The 20680-nt window shown below is 40.5% G+C and overlaps 1 protein-coding gene across 9 annotated transcripts in view; it reads left to right on the top strand.

Moving 5' to 3' along the window:
- The window catches only part of kirrel3b (kirre like nephrin family adhesion molecule 3b), a 169100-nt gene that overhangs the window by 87807 nt on the left and 60613 nt on the right, over positions 1–20680 (top strand). For all 9 annotated transcript variants that reach the window (XM_086261252.1, XM_086261248.1, XM_086261246.1 and 6 more), the window contains exons 3-4: positions 12559–12708; positions 17536–17685. In XM_086261252.1, coding sequence (XP_086117378.1) covers positions 12559–12708; positions 17536–17685 — 300 coding nt within the window. The remainder of the gene's footprint in view (positions 1–12558; positions 12709–17535; positions 17686–20680) is intronic.

The raw sequence follows: 20680 nt of genomic DNA, 5'->3' as shown, positions 1-20680 counted from the left end.
TTCCGTTTAAGTGTTTTCATCATCAGCCCTTTAAAGACGTTGAATTGCTTATAATGTTACAATAAAAGTGAAAGTAAAAGAAACTGTTTCCGATGTTTTTTTTCCGCCACAGTTTCCGGTAAACCTCTTTTTCTCTCATCGCCATCACATTTATATTGCTGCCTTAAGTCTCCTAAATTGTTGGACTACTGCATTCTGCACAGCTGTGCAATTTTATGGCATTTGCTAATGTACTGTAAATGACATGAAATACGACTAACTTAGTTTTCTGCCAGCTCTGGCTTTTATATCATTTTTTATACCATTTTGAATTCCCATTTATTTATTTGAAGGCAGATGTGATTTTATGTCCTCACCATAGCTGTAAAGTGCTACTTTGAAATGCAAATTAAGCTTTGATTGAGGGATTTTCATGAAAATGGCGTTGTGTACAAAGTGGCAGTGTGAAAGCAAGTCCAAAGGGAGACGTTTTGTGGTCCCATTTGGGGCTTTGTGACGAAACGGTTGGTTAGGGGACGCTGTAGGACACGAAGTTGAGGCCCCAGCGTGATGAAAGACCTTGCGAACGGTCTTCGTCTTGTCTTCTCACTGCAAATCACCCCTCCTGTAAAAGTGAAATTCCAGTTCAAAACACCCAACAGCTTTCCAGCCACTTTAAAAATGATGCGTCCAGCATGCTGGAAATGAGATTTTTTGTCCATTTAAGGGCAGATTTCAAAGAAAGGCTTTGGGAATCCAAATGAAATTACAGGATAGAGTGTCTGCTTAATGCCTTATATGCACTTAAAGGTAGAGTGTATACTTGAAAGGTAATGGCTTTCTGCAGTTAAGTATTATGGTGGCTCCCACACTGAAATGGATCTCTTTACTCGTGTCTTGACAGAGTTCTCTTAGTGAAGGTGTGGCATAATGTAGTTCCTACTCAGGTCTCTTATCTCGTGTCAGTGTTATCCTGCACACCTTGATAAAGCTTCCTTTCCTCCCTTGTCTTGTAACAACATTCCACTCTGTCTGACAGGTACTGTAGCTAGCTGGATCCTGCCTCTCATCTCTCTGTCTCTCACTACACACAACACACACAAAAGGCAAGGCTTTTTTCACTTTTCCCCAATTTTTTATTTTTTATTTTTTGCTTTTCCTTCCCATTAACGTAGCACACAGTGCTGCAGTATCAGAAATACGTTTGGTTTAACTGATCCCACTCATCCCAATCGCCCTCTTTAATGGTTAGAGCTGCTGACACCGTACATTCTGCTAACAAGATTGGAATTAAGTTGTACACTGTGCAATGGAAAAACTGAGTACGCCAAACAAGCCGGCAGTAGTTGTCCATTCGAAAATCAAACCCACCGAGTTGTTTTCAAATTTGCACAAGGTAGGCACGATGGATAAGAGGGAATATGGATGTTACGAAACATCGGATCCCTCCTTTTCAAACACCTCCTCCTGAAAGTGACACAACAGATCAGCATTCCTCACTTGAACTCTTACCTCACTAAGCTTTGTTATGTGGCGTTGGGGCATTAATGACATGCAGCCTGCTTTGTTAAATAAGTGTCTAAATGTGGTATATCTGTTTTTTAAGCCATAGCCTTTCACTGCCTGCAGTATAAAGACAGACATCCTGCAACTCAGCATTTACCTAAATTAAGATAAAAAAAGATATTGAAAACGTACGACAACCTAATGATAATTAGCATTTATGGGGAAATCATAAACACACAAATTCTGCTATAATAGAATCTCATTTCCATGTACTATAATAATATGATTACAGCTCACTTTAGAATAGACAAGGCAGGGATCATTATTGTAACATTTCCAAGCATTTATGGTAAAGGTAGAATGCCTGTGCTGCCTGTAATGGCCATGGCTGAGCCACTGACGCTGTGATTTAACCTGGCACTTTGGCGGCGGCGAGCCGCTCCTCCAAATCAAGGCTAAGTGGTGGATTCATCAGTGCCCTGTCGAGATGAAACACTCGCCCGGCGGTGACACAGAGATGAGGCCCTGATTGGGACAAATACGTCTCCCTCTGGTGTCAGCTCTCATTCACCGGTCTGAGCGCAGGCTGAAAGAAAGACAAATGTTTTGATTAGGAGTCTCTTTCAATGTCACAGCAGCCAGGGAAGAAGAATGAGATGAGGCTGTCTCCAAGGGAAGCAAATAGTTGAAGACGATGAGAGGAAAATGGATGTCTCCACTGTCTAGAGGGTGTCGAATGGGGATTCTGAGTCAGAGAAAGCTCAGTAAAATTGCCTCTTTTAATGTGACTGCATATTTTTTTCAGAATACCCTTTCAATTCCAGATTGGTGATTGTTAAAATTCAAGTGAAAATAAATACAATCTTTCAGAAAAGTAACAGTGACATCGGCAGTTGTTTATGGCTCTGTCTGCATTCCCTTTAAAAGAGTTTTTCAAAGCCAAGACAACAAAGTTTGTGAAAATCAGTTACCACTAAGCACTGTGACTTACTGCTGCTTATTCCCTCATCCTCAGAGTATTTCTATTATCATCACAGAATTGGGTTGTGGGAGTAGCCACATCTGCCTGCCTGTCTTTACAGGCATCTTTTGTAGATGAAAGATGCGGTTAAAGCACACTTGCTGATCCCATGTTTCCCCATGTTCTTCACATATCACACTCAACCTTTTGCTAATCCTGCGAGCTACCTAACACAGCACCTCGTGTAGCCTGACGTTTCCTCACAAAAAGAACAAAATGTTGGTGCCTGTGTTCCAAAGTTGAGAGGGAACAGTGTGAGTGAAAATATACAACGCAGCATTGCGAGACTTACCTTGACAGATATGGCGTGCATTTCAGTGGGATGCTGAAATGAGTAAACAGCTCAAAGTGCCCTCGCTGTTGTTCTGTGAGAGCTTTATCATGGATGGGAAAAAAAAAAATCAGAGTATGGTTTATTTATGGTGCATCTTACCATTTGAAACCCCTCTTCTCAATGCACCTGTTCTGTAAAGATGTCTTTTTTGCTTTGTTTTGTTTTTTTCTAAACTAGAATAGATGTAAACTAAAAGAAAAAAAAATACATATATATATATATATAGAGAGAGAGCATCATCTACCAATCTGAGGGTCTGTGGATCCATTCCCTGTCTACTGCAGTCTGCATGTCAAAGTACCCTTGGGCAAGATAATCAAACCCCAACTTTCCCCTGATGCATCCTTCAGAGATGCTAGCTAAGGCGCTTAGGTATGCAAAAAGGTGCTTGTATGAATGTGTGTGAATGAGTGTTGTTGTAAAACGTGCTTTGAGTGCTCATTTAGAGTAGCAGTGCATATTTATTTGTTACTGAAGTTGTGCAATTAAAGGTTCTAGCCCTAAATCCTAACCCCTAATCCTTGTTAATAGGGGTTAGGGCCTTGAAGTGGAATGTGTTAACCAACTATAATTTTACAGTTGCTGTTATAAAGTTAAATCTATTTCCCAATTGGCAAGAAATCTGAACTGAATAAATACCATTTTAGGTTTTTGTTTTCATGGATAACATAAATTAAATTAATTGGAAACCTTTCCTATACACCTCCGAGACACACTGTTCCATGCACTTTGGTTATATTTTGAAAGCAATTTGATCCTATCTCTTTATTTAATCACACTCAAAGAAATAAAAATACTAAAATAAGTCTTGAAAGTCTAGGTACACTTTTATCTTGTCAGCCCGACAAAATATGAGTTATGGCTGGACAAAAGACAACTTAATGCAGCTTTCTGTTCCTTTGACATATCGTATAATAGAAAAATGTGGCTCTGCCTCAAAATATAGTGTATGCCCTATTGGACTAAGACCTTCTCTACACCGCATCCATCAAATCAGCCACCTGAGTCTGTTTCAAATACTCATCATTCCTTAATGAATGTGATCAATCCCAATGTACACCTGCTCTGAACACCCTCCACGGTCCCTTCTCTGGAGTATCCTTTATGAATCATCAAGTGTGTCGATATCCATATTCCGACATCTTTATGTCAGCAACAAGACAATAACAGGGCTGGCCCTGAGCTCTTAAAGCAAACATTTTAACAAAGACTCTAGTAACAGGAGGGTAGTGAAGAGGCTGGAAGCCATGAAGTGAGGAAAGTGGACACAGAAAGGATATAATGGAGCAGAGAAACAGAAGGGACCCTTCCTGTTCAATCAGGCCCCATCTGAACTCACAAACTCCCTCTCTTCTCCATCTTCCTCACTAATTTGCATCTCTTTTATGTCCCTGCTTTCTATTATGCAAAAGTGCACGCTAAAAAAAGTAGTCCAGTTCACAAAGTGAGTCGCTCCATTTCCCCACACTTTTTAATCAATACCAGTCAGGGTAGGGAGGGTTCAGTTGCATTTATGCTAACTGGAATATTTGAACTGTTCTCTTTGAACTGTAGTTACCTTGGAAACTAGCCCACATGACTTGTTTTATAACAGTAATTACAATTAGTGGTCAGACGAGGTCTTGAGTTTACAGAACATATAAATACAGAATCTCATATACATCTTACAGGTATAGCACCCTGCTTTGTGAGCTATGCGGCATTTCAGAATGCTCACTGGCTGCTTGGAAGCAGCCTTGACGACCTTTACGACCCCCGGCTTGCTTTACATGGATGACTTTTCTAGCTTATTGTATGCAGACTGCCAGGAAAGATGAAGCCTTGAGAAATTTAACAAGCGGTTTGTCGGCTCTGATACTCCACTTTCTGATGCCCATGAAATCTTACTTCTTCTGGCCATGTAGCTGATGATAAAGCGGGCTCCTGCAAGGCCTTCCCGCTGTTGCCATTTGTAATTTTTAGAAGTCATCACTGGGGGCGATACATCTTGATTGTGCCTTGGCAACTGTCATGCTCCACTAATGCACAGTGTGAGAGGGGGCATAAATGCAGAGTCTTCCGGCAGCACTGATGTTTATCTTCCCTGCTTCATGAATTTGCATTCCCATAGACACAATTTACTCATAATGGCAGGCATCACAGTGTAGATAGGCCCAGTGTATTATCAGTCTGTATACAGTGTTTGTTTTACAAGTGGACAGGCAGGAAAGGGGGATTTGAACATTTTGATGAGGAAGACAGATTGATAGTAATATATGCCTCCTCTAATGGGCTTGATAGAGCTTTATGAAATATTCATCATTGGCTACTATTGTTGTAACGTTGCCAGCTGCGTCTGAGGGATCGCATTTTTATATTAGTAAAGTAGCCCGTGTAGGACAAGCCTAATGACTCTGAGAAATACTGCGTTATTTCATATCATAGTTCGTATAAAACGGGGGGTTTTCAAAGTTTTCACTACGACACGCCAGTTTACGAGCAGGGGTATGATTGATGGCATTCCACGAACACGTTTAGCTCGTGTTTGTGAAACGTGTGGTTGGAGAATGGTGGTTTGCACTGGCTTTTTTTTTTCACTAGAGTTGTTCGTTAATGGTGGCATCCTATTACAGTACTACACTTTAATTCAGCCAGCTTTTTAAATTGACCCATTTTTCACTCGAGACGGATCGATCAAGCAAGGTTCTTGATTTTTGTCACTTGTGGCGGTGAATTCAAAGATTATGAAGTTTGGCGCAATGCTGTTGTCCATATAGTGGACATAAGGCATAGCATGAAGTGTGGATGCTTCATCTTTCCTTCTTGTGCTTGTGAGTCACACAGAATGTCGCGAAGGCTAACCACTGGCCTACAGGTTGCATTTTGTGTAAACCCTGGGTGTAAAACCTTGAAAGAAAGTTGAATTTCAGTTTTCATCTAACAGGGATGAAAAAAAAATCCCATTATTACAGTGAATATCATGTCCCACCCAGAGCAGGCTTATGATAGATACTCAGGCAAATATTTGAGGCCTTGTCATTCCTGCTGCTCCCCTCCTCTCTGAAAGTAGATCTTTGTTCACAGTGTCCTTTCTGCCTTTCAGAACGCAAGGAATGCAATTTCTTTTAGAATGCAGCGAGTTTTAAAAAATTATTGGTGTTGCACTTCTCTTGTTCATTGACTGTAGATGTGACCCTTTTCATTGTATCTGCATACTGTACCTTTCTCGCTACTTTCACAGATTTATTTGGAGGGAACTAAAACTATGCATTCTCAGTAACTTTCATCTGCAGAATTAGCACTAAAATTAACGCTAATGTTATACAGTGTGGTTTGAGGTAGTTTGCACAGGGTGCATTCTGACTGCCAAAATCTATAATGACTTCGTAATTGCCTAATTAAACTCCTACAAAGCCGCTGATCATTTGCAACAAATCAAAAATCACTGGGCAACTTCAGGAATTGTATTGTGAATAAATTTGATTAGAAGCGATTGAACAGTTGATTGACATGCAACTTTGGTTATGTTTGATAATTAGCTGGCACTTTTCCTGCCAAGTTTCTGTCACACATTTGCAGCGACATTGCTTTAACACCTCCAAAATTGGGGTGTGTTTTTCTTTTCACAAATGTCAGAATGCTTTCTCAGCCATCATACGGGACTCACTTTTCACCAATCGAACAGTGATTTTCACAAACGTGGAATGGACTCTTGTAGATGCGGGCAAGACGGATGTCATACTATATCAGCACTGTTGAAATAATATTCAAGCTGGAGATAATTATAGTGCAGATACCACTGCCATTAGATTTATGTGGAAAGTGAGAGGAATGGAGCCCAGTTGTGGGTTTATGACTAATCAGTGTCTGATGAAGGAGGACATGGAAGTACATTGTATTTGAATATTTAGGTTTGTTTTTTAAATTCAGTTGCTAGAGCTAAAGATTTCGATAATCAGCATTAATACTGCAGTGGATTTGTGACTCACGACTGCAGCTACAAAGTCTTTTGAAGTGTTCAGCAATAATTCACAGAGCTTTGCGAAAACAGCAAAATGGAAATCCAGTCATGTGCTTAGAAAATGTACTTTTTTGTGGTCACGGGAATACACTCGATAAGAATCGTTTAATTTAGTCCCGTTTTCGTCACCCTTCTAACAAACAACCTGACTGTAATGGCAGCTACAGCACATGAGAAGAAGATAAAACATATCCTTCAGACGCTCACTCAAACCTTTTCCTCCTTCCAGTGCTCTTCCACTTCCATGCCACCAGAAACTACCAGCAGAATCTGTGGTCAGTGGCGACCAAATAACAACACATATGAGTAACTCACACACTCCCCCATATTCTGAATCTCTCCTGTGCTTCTAAATTGCTAGTATAAAATGCCCAGGCCAGAGGGGTAATAGTTTTTGATAATGATCCTGGGCTAAGCTTTGGTGCTGTGTGGCCACATGCCGCACAGACAGCATGCTGATTATTTCTCTGAAGTGTGTGTGTGTGTTTGTGTGCGTGCGTGTGTACACGGATGTGTGTCCGTAATGGTAATTTCCAGGCCTGATTGGCAAAGAGCGATAAAATTGGGGGCAGTTAGCACTGAGGGGAAAATAGTGCTGGAGTGTGTGGAAATGCAGCAGCCGTCCAATGGTAAACAAATTATCTGAAGTGAAATGACAACATTAGGCGATGCAAAGTGCCGGTCCACATTATGAATATGGCTCCATGCTATGTTTTTGACTACCTGTGTTTTTTTACACCATTTGAAGCAACTGAGCAGTCCTTATAAAAGATCTCTGGCCGCCTCACATTCTTAGGCAAGGTATTCAATCACAAGCATGAATCATAATCATTTCATGCGAGTAAACATACACTGTAATTTACTTTGCATCGAATGTATAAAAGATGAATAACAATATGAGGATATGAAAATGCTGAAAACGTCTTTATGTTTCGCCACATGCGTTAAATGCGGATAAATATTGATGAGCTGAGAGGGAATGCTTTGCTTTCTCTGAAACAATCTCAGTTTTTGTTGACAGAGCTGGCTTAGCGAAAGGCGGATGTGAGATAATAGGCGGATAGCTCATGTGAATGATTTGAGCAAACTGCTCAATTTGCCAAAACTAAAGAGCTGTAAAACACTTCTTTATGTGACTTATTGTTTCAGACATTATATGAAAACCAAATAAGTACTTGACTTTTTTTATTCATTTTCTTAAGCTCTATTCATAGTACAGGCTCACCGTTGCTGAGTGAGAAAAACCCATAGGGCTGTCTGTTGTCTCTAGCGACAGACAAAAGGTGTCTGTGTCTGCTCTATGTGCCCACACATTTACAGAACCTAACCCCCGAAGTCAAGACCCATTTGACTCACAGCAAATTGGCATGTCTAGACTCTTTTCCATTTGATTGTATTTAGTTATTTATTTATTCGAGCAAGCTCTCGACTAAACTGTTTTTTTTCTTCTTCTATTAATGTGGATCTCTGGCTCTGTGGGCACCCGAGCCCGGTCCCCCTCCTCCTTTTTTTTCCTGTCAGGAATGAAGAGTTAAGTGAGGGGATTAATTACTAATTGCACTTTTTAGCTATGAAAGCATTCTTCATGAACAAGTGAGGAGAGAAGTTGTTGCTCTGACACGCACATGCCAGGCAAATAAAGACAAAGTAGATTTTGGTGGCTCGGTTTTTTGCCACCACTGTGATTCCCCGGTGATGGATACCTCTGGGAAATGTGACAAAGAGTGTTTTTGGTGCAAAATGGATGGATGAATGATAAGATGCAGCCACATCAGCCTACCCACACACATCATCCCATGTCACTATTGCTGCTGCTCCCTTATGAAGACACATTAGCTGCAAAACCCAGCCAGGCTTTAAATTGAATGAAGGAGGTCACTTTTTTTTAACTGCTTAAGTGATAGGTACAGGCTGGTGCCGGTTAAGTCCTACGTTCTCTTGATCGCTGGCTTGATGGTCCTCTGAGGACACTAGTTTTGCAGTGGCAGCATTTAAAAGAAAATGTTTTGAAAGAATACCTTCTGAATAAAGACGGATGAAGTCTCGAGTGTCAAGTCCTAATTTAAAATGAGCAAAGCTGAAATTGCATTCAAGTTCCCACGGGTTTGTGGGTTGTTGTTTTTTTTTTTAGAATAAAACCATCTGTTCTTCAGTCTTTGCTGGAGAACAGTTTTGTTGTTTAAGGTGTGCTCAAGCTAAAGCCAAGAATAATCACATTCAGGTTAAGGGTTATTTTAGCAATTTAGTATTCCAATGTCAAAGTGTTGTAGATTCATTTTAAGTTAAGACCAAGATCCAAAAGTGGTGCATGTGCTACGTCATGTGTTAGGCCCAGACTGCTAGATAGTATGCATGTTTGCAGCATTGTCCTTTTGAACGGTCTTTACATTGTCATGCAACACATGACACTTCCAGCTTAACTCGACACAGATGAGCCCTGGTTGACACTTTTTAATGTACTGGGTATGCACAGTGATGTTATCCTAGTGCTCCAATTTGTTTTATGTCAGACATTTGCTTTTGAAATTAACTTAAGTTTTTAACTTAAGTTACATTAAATGAAATTCAAATGAACTTTCTGTCACTCTTGGGTCAGGTTATGTCATGGCTATGGTTCAGAAGGCTACTAAACAGAAGGTTGGTGTTTCGTTCCCTGGCTGCTCCAGTCTGCATGTCAAAGTATCCTCGGACAAGATACTGAACCTTCATCAGGGTGTGAATGTGTCCGAATGTTAGATAGAACTAATGTGTGTGCAGTAGAGACATGTTGTACTTTGAGTGCTCAAGGTGAGTACACAAGAACTCATCCAATCACAGTGACCGAAGGTGCTCAGTGCTCGATAGTTTAAGAAACAGTTTTAATCAACTGATAAAGTCTCACAGCGTGCATGCTTTTTATAAAGGGCCTCGTGATCCAGAGAGAAAATGTTGAGTTGAAAGATGATGAAGAACCTATTCTGTTTTTTAAGAAAGAACTCATTAATGATTATTTTTAATCAATCTTCAAATACACAGAGGCAAACAGACAAATATTAAATGCAGAAACACACTGTGAATGTGTCCCCTGGGAAAGTTTCTGGATATTCTAAGTTTCTAAATGTCCCTTTGTAATGTTTTAGGGAATGTCTGGACTTAGAACTCATTTTTCAACACCACTGATGAGTGGTTAGCAACTTCAAAAGTCACCGGCTGGGCCATAACTTATTTGTGTCACCTGGAAACATTTCTGTTAGAAGACAAATTTGTTGCCTAACTGAGAAGTTAGAATTCAACTATGGAAATTTCTCCAATATGCAAGATGATTTTCAGTTTTCTGGGTTATGACTTCTACAACACCGGCAGAGACATTTGATTACAGACTCATGGTGGGAGTCCTCCTGAAGTCTATCTGCATAGATCTTTGACATACCCACATATTCTAAATGAATGGATTACACAGTGTGTTAAAATGTGATGCCGGGAGGCAGACTCTATCAAACAGCCACAGGAGCACATTTAACAACGCATTCTGTTTGTGGAAATTTTCCCAATTAAGCAACACACTAGTACAGTGAGCATATTTTCCGCTACAGCTGATGTTAACACTCAAAATGTGTGGTGTGCTTCAGTGAAGACACAACTTCAAGTAAGTCTACCGGTAATGGGTGGCATATCATACATACCTCATGTGTGGGAGAGAGGTGCGCAGTCACACCTTTGATGACACCTTTAAAGAGACTGTTTTCAGATACAGATGTTTGCATGTAGCAGTTCTAGGAAAACTAGTCCTTAGATTTAAATTCTTTGTACAAAACAAACTGACATGGCTAATCTTTAATCCACATTCTTACATCCACAGATGTGAGACACGAGTGATTATACGGGACGTGTAGAAAGAGTGACTTTATGTGTGCTTCCAGCCTTCCAAAGGTAAATTGATTGACTTGAGTTTGTCGGTTTAACAGTAATGCCATAGCTCATCAGATTCAGTGATGTCCTTTGTTAACAATGGTTTTTCTGAACAAGACAGTAGATCTGTTCAGTTGTGGTCTATATGTTAGAGTCCTTCATCTGTGTGTTCAATGGGTAGCAAAATAACACTAAGATAAGTTCCACACATGGAAACACAGCAAAGGCTGAATGAAGATGTCTTGATCTGAAGGGCAATGCATATGGCTCACATGGCTCACATGGCTTACATGCTTTTTTCAAAGGGCCTCGTGATCCAGAGAGAAAATGTTGAGTCGAAAGATGATGAAAAACCCATTCCGTGTTTTGAGAAAGAATACATTAATTATTATTTTCATTTCTTTTCCGGTTATGGCGCTAGTGATAGATGGATATCGAAAGGCAACCCTGTACTGCATTGTGTATTCCTTGACAGGGTACATAGGCGAGAGCAAGAATGAATATGAAAAAGTACAATTTCAACGAGTTATCCATCATAGAAATTCAGCTCTAAAGTGAAAAGAAAGATTGCAGGATTCCTCAGTTGAATTCAAAATCTGTTTCTTGTATGACAGCAGTCCTCCCTTTGTTTGTGGTTTGAAATCTTGAAGGATAAATAATTCTTTTTGAATATAAAAGCGAGCATAAGAAAGCAGCGCGATGCAGAGATGCGAGATGAAAACGCTCTTTAACGTCCCACACAGTCTTTGCTCTGTTTATCATCGTAATTGACTACATGCTACTTTTCTGTCAGCTTTTTTTATTTGTATGTGACTAACATGTCCATGTGTGAGTGTGCGTGAGCCCCTTTCGGCGTTAAAACCCCCCAAAAAGCAGCAGTCTGTAAAATATGCCGGCTTTTTGCCAGCACATTCGAAAACCAGGACACTAATGGAGAAAAGGGCTAGAAAAATCAAATCCAAACAATTGAACTCAGAAGTCTGAAAATAAGACAGCGCTGTGAACAAAACTGAGTAAAGCGAGAGAGCAAGTAACACTTTTCAAACCTTTGCTGCGGTTTGTGCTCCCAAAACAGTCTGAGGGCGTCTGTATGAATGTGTGTCAGTGTGTGTAGGCTTAAGTTGATCGGCAGCCTGCCAATGTTTTGAACTACACATCAGTACCACTTTGTACCCTCCATTCTGACCCCCCCTTTCTACCCCCGTGCGACATACACACACACACACAACAGCCTCCCCATTAACACACTCTGCCTCTAATGGAGTTCACTACTCACTACTTTCCGCTTGAACGTGCAGTAGAGGAGTGCATCTAATAGTAGTCGCACACAGTTGGACTACATGGGTGTGAGCTTCAGTTAATATATGCCACTAGAGCCTGTGTTGGCAGACAAGATTGTGTTATCTGCTGTGGTGTGTACGGGCCCAGCCCATCTGTACGGTGACATCCTTCATAAATGAACCAAGCCGAACTGTGACGGCTGTCTCTTAGCCTGTGCTTCAGTCCTGTTGCTGCACTGACACCTCTGATGCATGCGCGGTATCTTGCCTCAGTATCATGAATACTGAAAGGATGTGCCACATTTGTATATCACCCTTTAGGCTTCTTTCAACGTGATTCCGCACGCCTTCCTCTCTCTTCACTCGGTATTTTGCGCGCTGAAAGCAGGTGCTTATAAAAACATCTCTCTTTCCTTCTTTTTTTTTGATGTAAACATTTTCTTGCCCTCTTCACTTTACTAGCTTACATTAAAAATAGCGCAGTGATTTAATCTGCTTACGGTTAAACCATCCCCTTTCTTTTTTGCCTTTCTTTCTTTTGCTTTTTAAGGGACAGTGGCCATGTTTTCCCAGCAGCCACAGGACCTGGTGGTGGTGGCAGGCCAACCTGTGACATTACCGTGCAGTATCCCCGGCTATCACGGCGTCGTCCTGTGGATCAAAAACGGCTTGGCGCTGGGTGTGGGCAGAGACCTCTCTGGTAAGCATCTACCTCCCTTGAGCATGTTACCCTGGATTTCTGTGTTGCCCTCTGTTTCATCTATTAATTATACCCTCTAATATAACTGTCATATTCAAATGGCTGCTTTTTGTCATCTCAAGTCCACACGTGTCAACAAGTTACCCTTTGCCAAATACATGAATCCACAGAGAGATAAAGCAGGGCCCCTAATAGTGTGTTTCATCAATCAAGAATTGGAAGTGCACTAATTGTATCACTCAACATGAACGAGCAAAAAGAACTCATTTATGTCACTCTGTTACATGCAAAGTTGAATCTTTCATAGTTTCAAACCAACTGCAGCACGAAATGAGTTGTTGCCCTGGTCTTTGTTGGTGCTTCAGGCTTCTAAATGGCTTTTTGAAGAGTACCTGGTGTCCTCTAATTACACTGCACCTCGTGCATAATTGTCTTAATTGTTTAATTTAGTGCAAAAGTGACTACTGCACTGTCACTTAGTAGCCTGTTGTCAAACCAATCAAAGCTTTGTGTGCTGGCGACCTTGATGAATTTCAAGGAAACGCATCGCTCCTTTCAATAAACCTGAACAACCTTTTGAAGCGCAAAAGCTGCTGGATAAGAAAACCCTGCAACACCATGTCGCTGTTGCATTATTTATTGAAAGGTTCATAAAATTCTCACGAAACATTCATTTGAATGTTTACGCAGGGCTCCGTACGCAGCGGGATGCATTACTCTTTAAGGGCACAGTCTTTATTTTAGAGCTGTCTAATTTACCTCGTGCACGTCTGCTCTGTGACCACTGAGAAATCGGAGTTAATTGCGATTCGCGGCACAGTGTCACAATATCCAACTGTGGCCATTTTCAAAACACAAATGTCTCTCGTGATCACCGGCGATTAAATATGTATTGCTCTACAGATTTGAGGTCCTCTACCCTCTGACCTTTAGCAAATGCTCTTTAAAGGCCTTTTCCTGTCACCAGCGCGGTTTGTAATTAAACCTCAGTGGCTGACAGAGCCCCAGTAAAGCCATCTTATTCTCTCTTCAGGTCCTTATCAGGCACAGGGGAGGCTGAGAGGTAGCTGTAAACAATAGTCCCACAGTCTTCTTTGGAGGAAAAGGAGGCAGACAGGGAAAGTACTTATGATTGCTGGAGATAGAATGGAAGAGAGAGGGAGTAAGAGGGAGCACAATTTTATTTAGGGTCAGAGTGGAGCAGAGATGTTTATCCTCTTCTATTTTATTGATTTAACAAGACAAGACGATCAAGATGAAATCTCATTTCAAGAATGGGCAAAGTCGGAGTAAGGTGGAGAAAAGAGGAAAGAGAGAACGTCGGGTCGTCACACCGAGGAGAACTGCAGCAGATCACTCTTTAACAACGCATCTGTAAATAATTTCCCAGCCACGGGCAGGATGTAGAAACTCTGACCTTCTCCATCAGCTCTCTTCTTCCTGTTGTTTGGGTGAATGATCAGGCCCGATGTGTAGAGTTTGAGAGTTTAAAAATGTGCACAGTTTCATATAAAGGAGGAATAGATTCCTGTCGGGGGAGGAAAGGTTGCTGAAATCAACCCAGCGATACGGACAGGAGCTGAGTGCCTCCTATTGAAGCAGATGACACTTTTTCAAAATAAAGTACTCCACAGCTGTCCCTTTTTTATTCTTTTTCTTTTTTTTTTGCTGCTCCTGCCTACCTAAACAAGTAACGCATGCAGAAGTAAACGAGTGATGGTACATCATTGCAAGATGTACACAAAGAAAGGAAATTGGCAGCTGTATACATAAAAAGTGCGACGAATCAAATGTTGCATGGAGCATTTCAATAATATAGGTCTGCTTGGGTATTCATAGAAAGAAGCTGCGTTGGCAGCGTGCTCCGCCTGGGACCTGTTTCCATTCACAGGAGCAGTGATTAAACTGAGAGAACTCTTTCACCATTCAGTGCGAGAAATCATAGCACAAAAGCCAATGATTCCTATCTGTCCCTGAATTTCCTCTTCATTCCCTTTTGTGCCATGCTTTTCCACTCTAATTAAAGAAAAGTGAAGTAGCCCCACAGCAGCTCCACACGCCAGTCAATGCCATGAATATGTAACTGCTGCACAATTTGACGGCGACAATGGGCAGAGCGGCTATAAGTGAATTCTCCCGGTGTGCACGCAGAGCGAGATGGACGGGGAAGTGTTTATATTTTGCCATGCACTTGTGGATATACTCCAGGAGGACGCTTTCTTGAGAAGAGACTGATGGCAGACCTTTAGATGCGAGCAGGTGCTACTCCTGCCTCTCATGAGATCAAATTGAACACTCCGGTCATCTGTTCACAGATGCAGCAAAACCTTTCTCTATCCCCCAGTGCTTACACTGTGTGAAATGTGCTCTAGGTAAACGCCATAAATCACTAGGCCACGCCTCAAGTCTCTGTATAGTTACACGCACACACGCACGCGCATGGTCACCATTGATTCGGCCCGAAGATAAATCCATTCTCCTCTGATGGATTCATTACTCCTTAATGGGCCTATTTTACATTGTTTGCTTTGGGTAACGCGCGGTGTCTTTGAAATTCCCCGAGATCTAAGATCAATGACCCGCGTCACATGTGCCGAGGTGATCAGTCTTCATGTGTGTCAGTATAACTTCAGTCACATTGGCAAAATACATGATCAAGGTGCTTATGAGATGACAAAAACACATTTCAGCATGTTTATACTGTTTGGAAATTAGACACATTCTTGTCATTTACTATCCACGGCAAATGCAAATTGTATTCCTTTCGGATTCGGCTGATGCACGGAGATGAAACTGGAACGGAGCCATGTCCTCACATAGCGAAATTATTCTTAGTTTGCCAGAGGCACAGATGAGGTAATTGGCAAGATCATCTGTTTGCGTAACAGAAATTTGCATGCCTCGTACCTTGCCACAATTAAGACCAGCAAAGCGAAGTTGTGAAGTGCATCTTGTTTCCCGGGTGCAGTTAAGGCTCGGCTGTGTAGTCTGCAGTCAACTCAAGGTCACATAATTCAGATTTGCGCAATGATCATTACCCTTGTGATCCAAAATGGCACTATTGCTTTGAATCTCATCAGTGAACATAAAACTGAAGCAAAATGGGTCTCTGGGTGACCTTGTGAACATAATGGTGCATCCTTTCATTTAAGCTTCTGTTTTTTTTACAATTTTTTTCCTGAGTGTGGAAAAGTAGAAAGCGCCTTTTCAGGCATGGTTATTAATACTATTCACGGGAGCTTTTACTTGTGATTGGGCCTGTGTTAACTGTATGTACAGCATTTTTTTTTACTGCCATTCCTCCATATGAAACTGAAAGAAAAAAGACATTTATCAACTGCATTCTAAGTATTCCCTCAGAACAGTAGCTGGTGGCATTTTGGTCATCTTGGTTAGCGTGCCACGTCTTTAAACTTCTCCTGTGTCCTCTGCCTGGTTGTACTGCTTATACTTAGGCATTTTTTTGTCCTTTGTTCTTCCCAGTGTATAGGCCCACAAGATTAAAAGCTACATGTTGGAAGATGAAATGCAGAGAGTAGTTTAATCGGCTGTAACTCACCCCACCAGCATATAATGAGGCCCACTTCATGCTCTATTAAAGGCTACTGGATTCAATGAAGCAACCATCAGTAATTGGACTTTGAGCATACGATGGGCTTTTGCACTAGACAAATTCAAGGACTTAAAAGCTGTTATAAGGCTGCCCAGTCTGTTATGTTCCCTGTTGTTAGTAAAACATATAATCAGAGAGCAAACCCTTTATAGTGATTCTGAGGGATCGCTGAAGTGAACTTAACTTATAAGGTGGTTGTTATCGGAAAATCCATATTTTGTTCCCAAAAATCTTTTGGTAAGAAACCAAAACTTATTTTTTTTGGAACAAAAATTCTGAGTATGTGAGCAGAAAGTGTGAAGTTTCCTGTTGCAATACACAATGTTTGGAGTGCCGTTGTTCCCCTGTAAAACTCTCCAATTCACTCCTCAAGGTTCATCAATGATATTTCTATAAGCGCTACTGGAGGAAAAAGCAGTTCTCAGCTGGAAGTTACTCGCATTTGTGGGAGTTTAATTTGTATAAACACACATTCCCCGTGTTTTCCAAGCACTGTATCCACAGTAATTAAAAATATGGAGCATGAAAAATAAAGAGAATCTATCTTAGGAAACGAGCAAATCCAAAAGCATGCGGAATACCCCACAGAGCCGCCCAGTTAAACTCATTCTTCTTCTTGCTCATCTAACCCCATCGAGGGACGCGTGCCGCTAAAAACTCGCAGTGCACATTTCGATAATAGTTGAGGGCGATTTCTTTGAAACCATCTCTCTTGACTTGTGCAAAATGTCCATGTCTCTTGGATGTTGTTCTCCATTCTTCCCTTATTAAGCTGTAAATCATTTCAGAAAGCTTTGCTGGAACAAGTCAAACTAATTCCTGTTTATAGCTGAAGTAAAAAAAAAGAAAAATCATTATCCTGAATGCTACAGCTACTCCTTAAAATTGGCAGGAGTGCTGTAAAAACATGGACATGTATGAAAATGCATTGTGAGTAAAGTAACAAATTAACATTCAAGCTAAGTTCACCTATAAAGTCATTGTAAAATCAGTTTCTCTGTTATCTAAATTACATGCTTTTGCAGCTCAGTTAAAGTTAATATGTAAATGGCTGAACTGTGAAAGGTAACGAAGCAGCATTTTCTTTTTTCTTCCTTTTTTTTACAAAATGATTTTGTTATTAAAAGCTTTAAAAAATAATCATTTTATCATCTTGCTTTTGGCGAGTGCACAGTATTTTCATTTTCAAATGGACAAATGTGTTTGCACTGCAGGCTACCCTCGTTACACAGTGATTGGCGACCATGGTTCAGGGGAGCATCATTTGCGAATCCAGCGTGTTGAACTGACGGATGATGCAGTGTTTGAGTGCCAGGCAGTTCAGGCTGCCATGAGGTCCCGTCCTGCCCGCCTCACTGTTCTGGGTAAGTCAACACTGAGCACACGGCAACTCCAAACAAACCCACTGTACCAGTGCCAGCAGGCTCCAATCACTGGATTGCAAATGGCTTGTGGAAAAAAAGCAAAAAAAAGCACTGGCTTCTCTCTTTTTAATCTGTCAACTATCAGTTCTTAACTTAGGGAAATGTGTAGAACAAAGTAAACACCTTTGTTCCAATTATTTGATACAATAGTGTAATAACAGTATACATGTATTAAATCCCAGTATTCTTGAGCACTGGATAGAAGCACCACCAGAGCTCAAAGCAACACTAACAAATTCAATGCTTAAAAAGGTTTTAGGGTTGTTTTTTTTCTTCCCACTTTCCAGCAACAACTCAAAACTGATATTTCATGTGATGTTTTCCAAAACATGATAAAAAATGATGCTGCAAATCTTGAACAGAAAAGATCCTTTATTTAAGCTTTTGAAAGGGAATCAGGAATCCGTGATAACTTTTTCCCATTTGGCAGACGGTGTCAATATGACGAAACTTTTACAGAACCTTATTTCCACTTTAATTTCCTTCCTCAGCATGCAGCCTTCATTTCCATTATTACCATAAGCTTGAGAGGTGACAGGCTCTTAATTAAACTTTATTGGGTTATCATTCAGTGTTTTCATTTCTGCCTTATTGGGTAGCTCTAGTCCAACCTCTGGCTCACGTCTCTTACCTGGGTCTTTCAAGCGTTCTTCCCTTAACCTTCCTCAGTAGGTGAGTGCTGAATAGATAACTCAAGTCGGTGGCAGAGCAAGAGAGCGAAGGAAGGAATGAGTGAAAAGAGTGGGGAATTTGTGGGATGTCTGACGCCCGCTCCTCACCACTAGCAACTCATCCGCCATATTGATCCAGCCTAATGAAAAGTGAAACTAACGATTTTGTAGGGGAGAAAACAGAAAGAGAAAATGAGAGAGGGGGAGACAAATTGCAGCATAATGTTTCTCTGGCAGCACAAGCCCCCTCCCTGCAAATGGATATAAGTGAATAATTATGGATACTTCTTCAGAGTTTAAAATGTCTGGTGTGACTGCACTTTTCCCATCATCTACTGCTTTCCTTTTTAGGGTGCATGCTTACATCTTTGAAAGTTCAGATGCTCTAACATCGAGACTTTCTTAGAAACTTTGCAATCAGACCTCACACTCAGGGAAAAAGAAAAAAAGCCCGACAGGCAATTCAAGATGTTATTGCTGGACGCAAAACCCATTTTAATGCATGATTCTCCTACATTAAACTTCCACTTTGGCTTTTCAAGCAACTTTATTGAATCATAACACTGGCCTCCCACTGAAAGGTTCTACAGTCTAGAGCAGGAATCTCAAACTCGTGGCCCAGGGGCCACTTGCGGCCCACATCACAACTAGTGCGGGCCGTATATTGACGTGAAGAAATATAATGCGATTTGGCCCTTGAAGTTACTTTTTTGTTAGGGTAGACGTGTTTGTTGTCGAGTGCAGTGTTAAAATAAGTTCTTTAAAAAGCAACAAATGATTTAATATGAGCAGAGAGTGCAAACATGTTGAGGGATTGGTTGTGTTAGTTAGCTAATGTGTACACTTATGTCTGCATTTTTATTTTGTTAAATACGAACAAAATGATAGCAGAGGTGCTGCCACGTGTCCGGCCAGAAAGAGAGTAACAACTTGTTTATTTGGTAGTTCAATGAAAGGCTTCAGTTAAGAGTGAGAAAAAAAATTGCGTTCACGTTTGTAGTTTTGTGTTGTTAAACAATAATTGAAATGTAAAAACACAAACAAAACACTACATTTTCAGATATATTTGTGGTTGTTTTCTTGTTTGTTTGTTTGTTTGTTTGTTTGTTTGTTTGTTTGTTTGTTTGTTTGTTTGTTTGTTTGGTACTACTTGAACACTAAAGAGGGCCTCCAATGAGATGACAGTGCCAGCAGTGGCCCACAGCTCATTTAAGTTTGAGACCCCTGGTCTAGAGTATGGAGAAAAAGGTCTATATTAACTCAGTCACAGTTTTAATCACTCACTCATTAATATATAATAACAATTAGTAATGTTTTGATGCATGCTCAATCATCTAGGTAAGAAAATCCCCAAAAGGTTGATTCAACTTTTTGGAACAATTAGTAATCCACGGCTCTTTTCAACACATTACTGGAACACAGTATTCGGTTGAGGCATAAATTAGTCCAAAAACTAATAAATCCCTATTTGTAAAAATGGCACCACTGAAGACCATGCTGGGTAATGCTAGCTAGCTGGCTTGTTAACATCTGGCATGGGCTCTGCTGCACTCAACAACTGGAAAGAAGTAAAAATGCTCCAAAATAACTTGTGACCAATAGAGGAGCTCCATCTGCTGTTTGGCAATTTTTCAGTTGTTTAAATAAAACAAAACAAAAAGAAAAAAAAAACAGATTTTGCTGTGTTTTATGGTTGTGCTGTTTTGGGCAGTATTTTCACTGTGTGCATGGTTCAGGCAGACGTTCAGCGACGGAGAACCAAGTGAGCCAGGGATAGCATGCTACTCAAGGCTAAAAGTTTTTTTCCCCTCATCATTTTTTCCACAAGCAGGCTTTTAAGGACCGACTCTCTAGCTCTGTGGATTTGTGTTTACAGAGACAAAGTAAAGATGTTTTGGGTGTTTTGGTTTTTCTTGGATTTTTTTTTTTTTTTTTTTGGGAAGTTGTGTTTTATATTTTATTTCTTTTTTTAGTGGCACCATATGTTAAAATGATCACTGACTTATTCAAAAATAATAATGATAATATCTTAATTACTAATAATTATTAATTATATAAATACAATGCTATAAGTTGAATGTATTAAAAATAATCTCTGACAAATTTCAGCCAAATCACTTTATGTTCACACAAGGCTGTGACCCATGTCTAAACTTCCCTTTCTTCCCTGTGTTTGAAAAAGGTTGTTGCTCTACAATCAAATTGTAACCAAATGAAATCTAGAGGCAGTTATACATGCTAATATTACAATTAAACTATAATAC

Source organism: Aulonocara sp. 'chitande type north' Nkhata Bay, linkage group LG14 (genome assembly GCF_057382095.1).
Source record: "Aulonocara sp. 'chitande type north' Nkhata Bay isolate Kocher_YH1m ecotype deep benthic linkage group LG14, A_spYH_male_GT1.1, whole genome shotgun sequence".
Classification (NCBI taxonomy): domain Eukaryota; kingdom Metazoa; phylum Chordata; class Actinopteri; order Cichliformes; family Cichlidae; genus Aulonocara; species Aulonocara sp. 'chitande type north' Nkhata Bay.
This window is presented reverse-complemented; position numbering and strand designations above follow the sequence as displayed.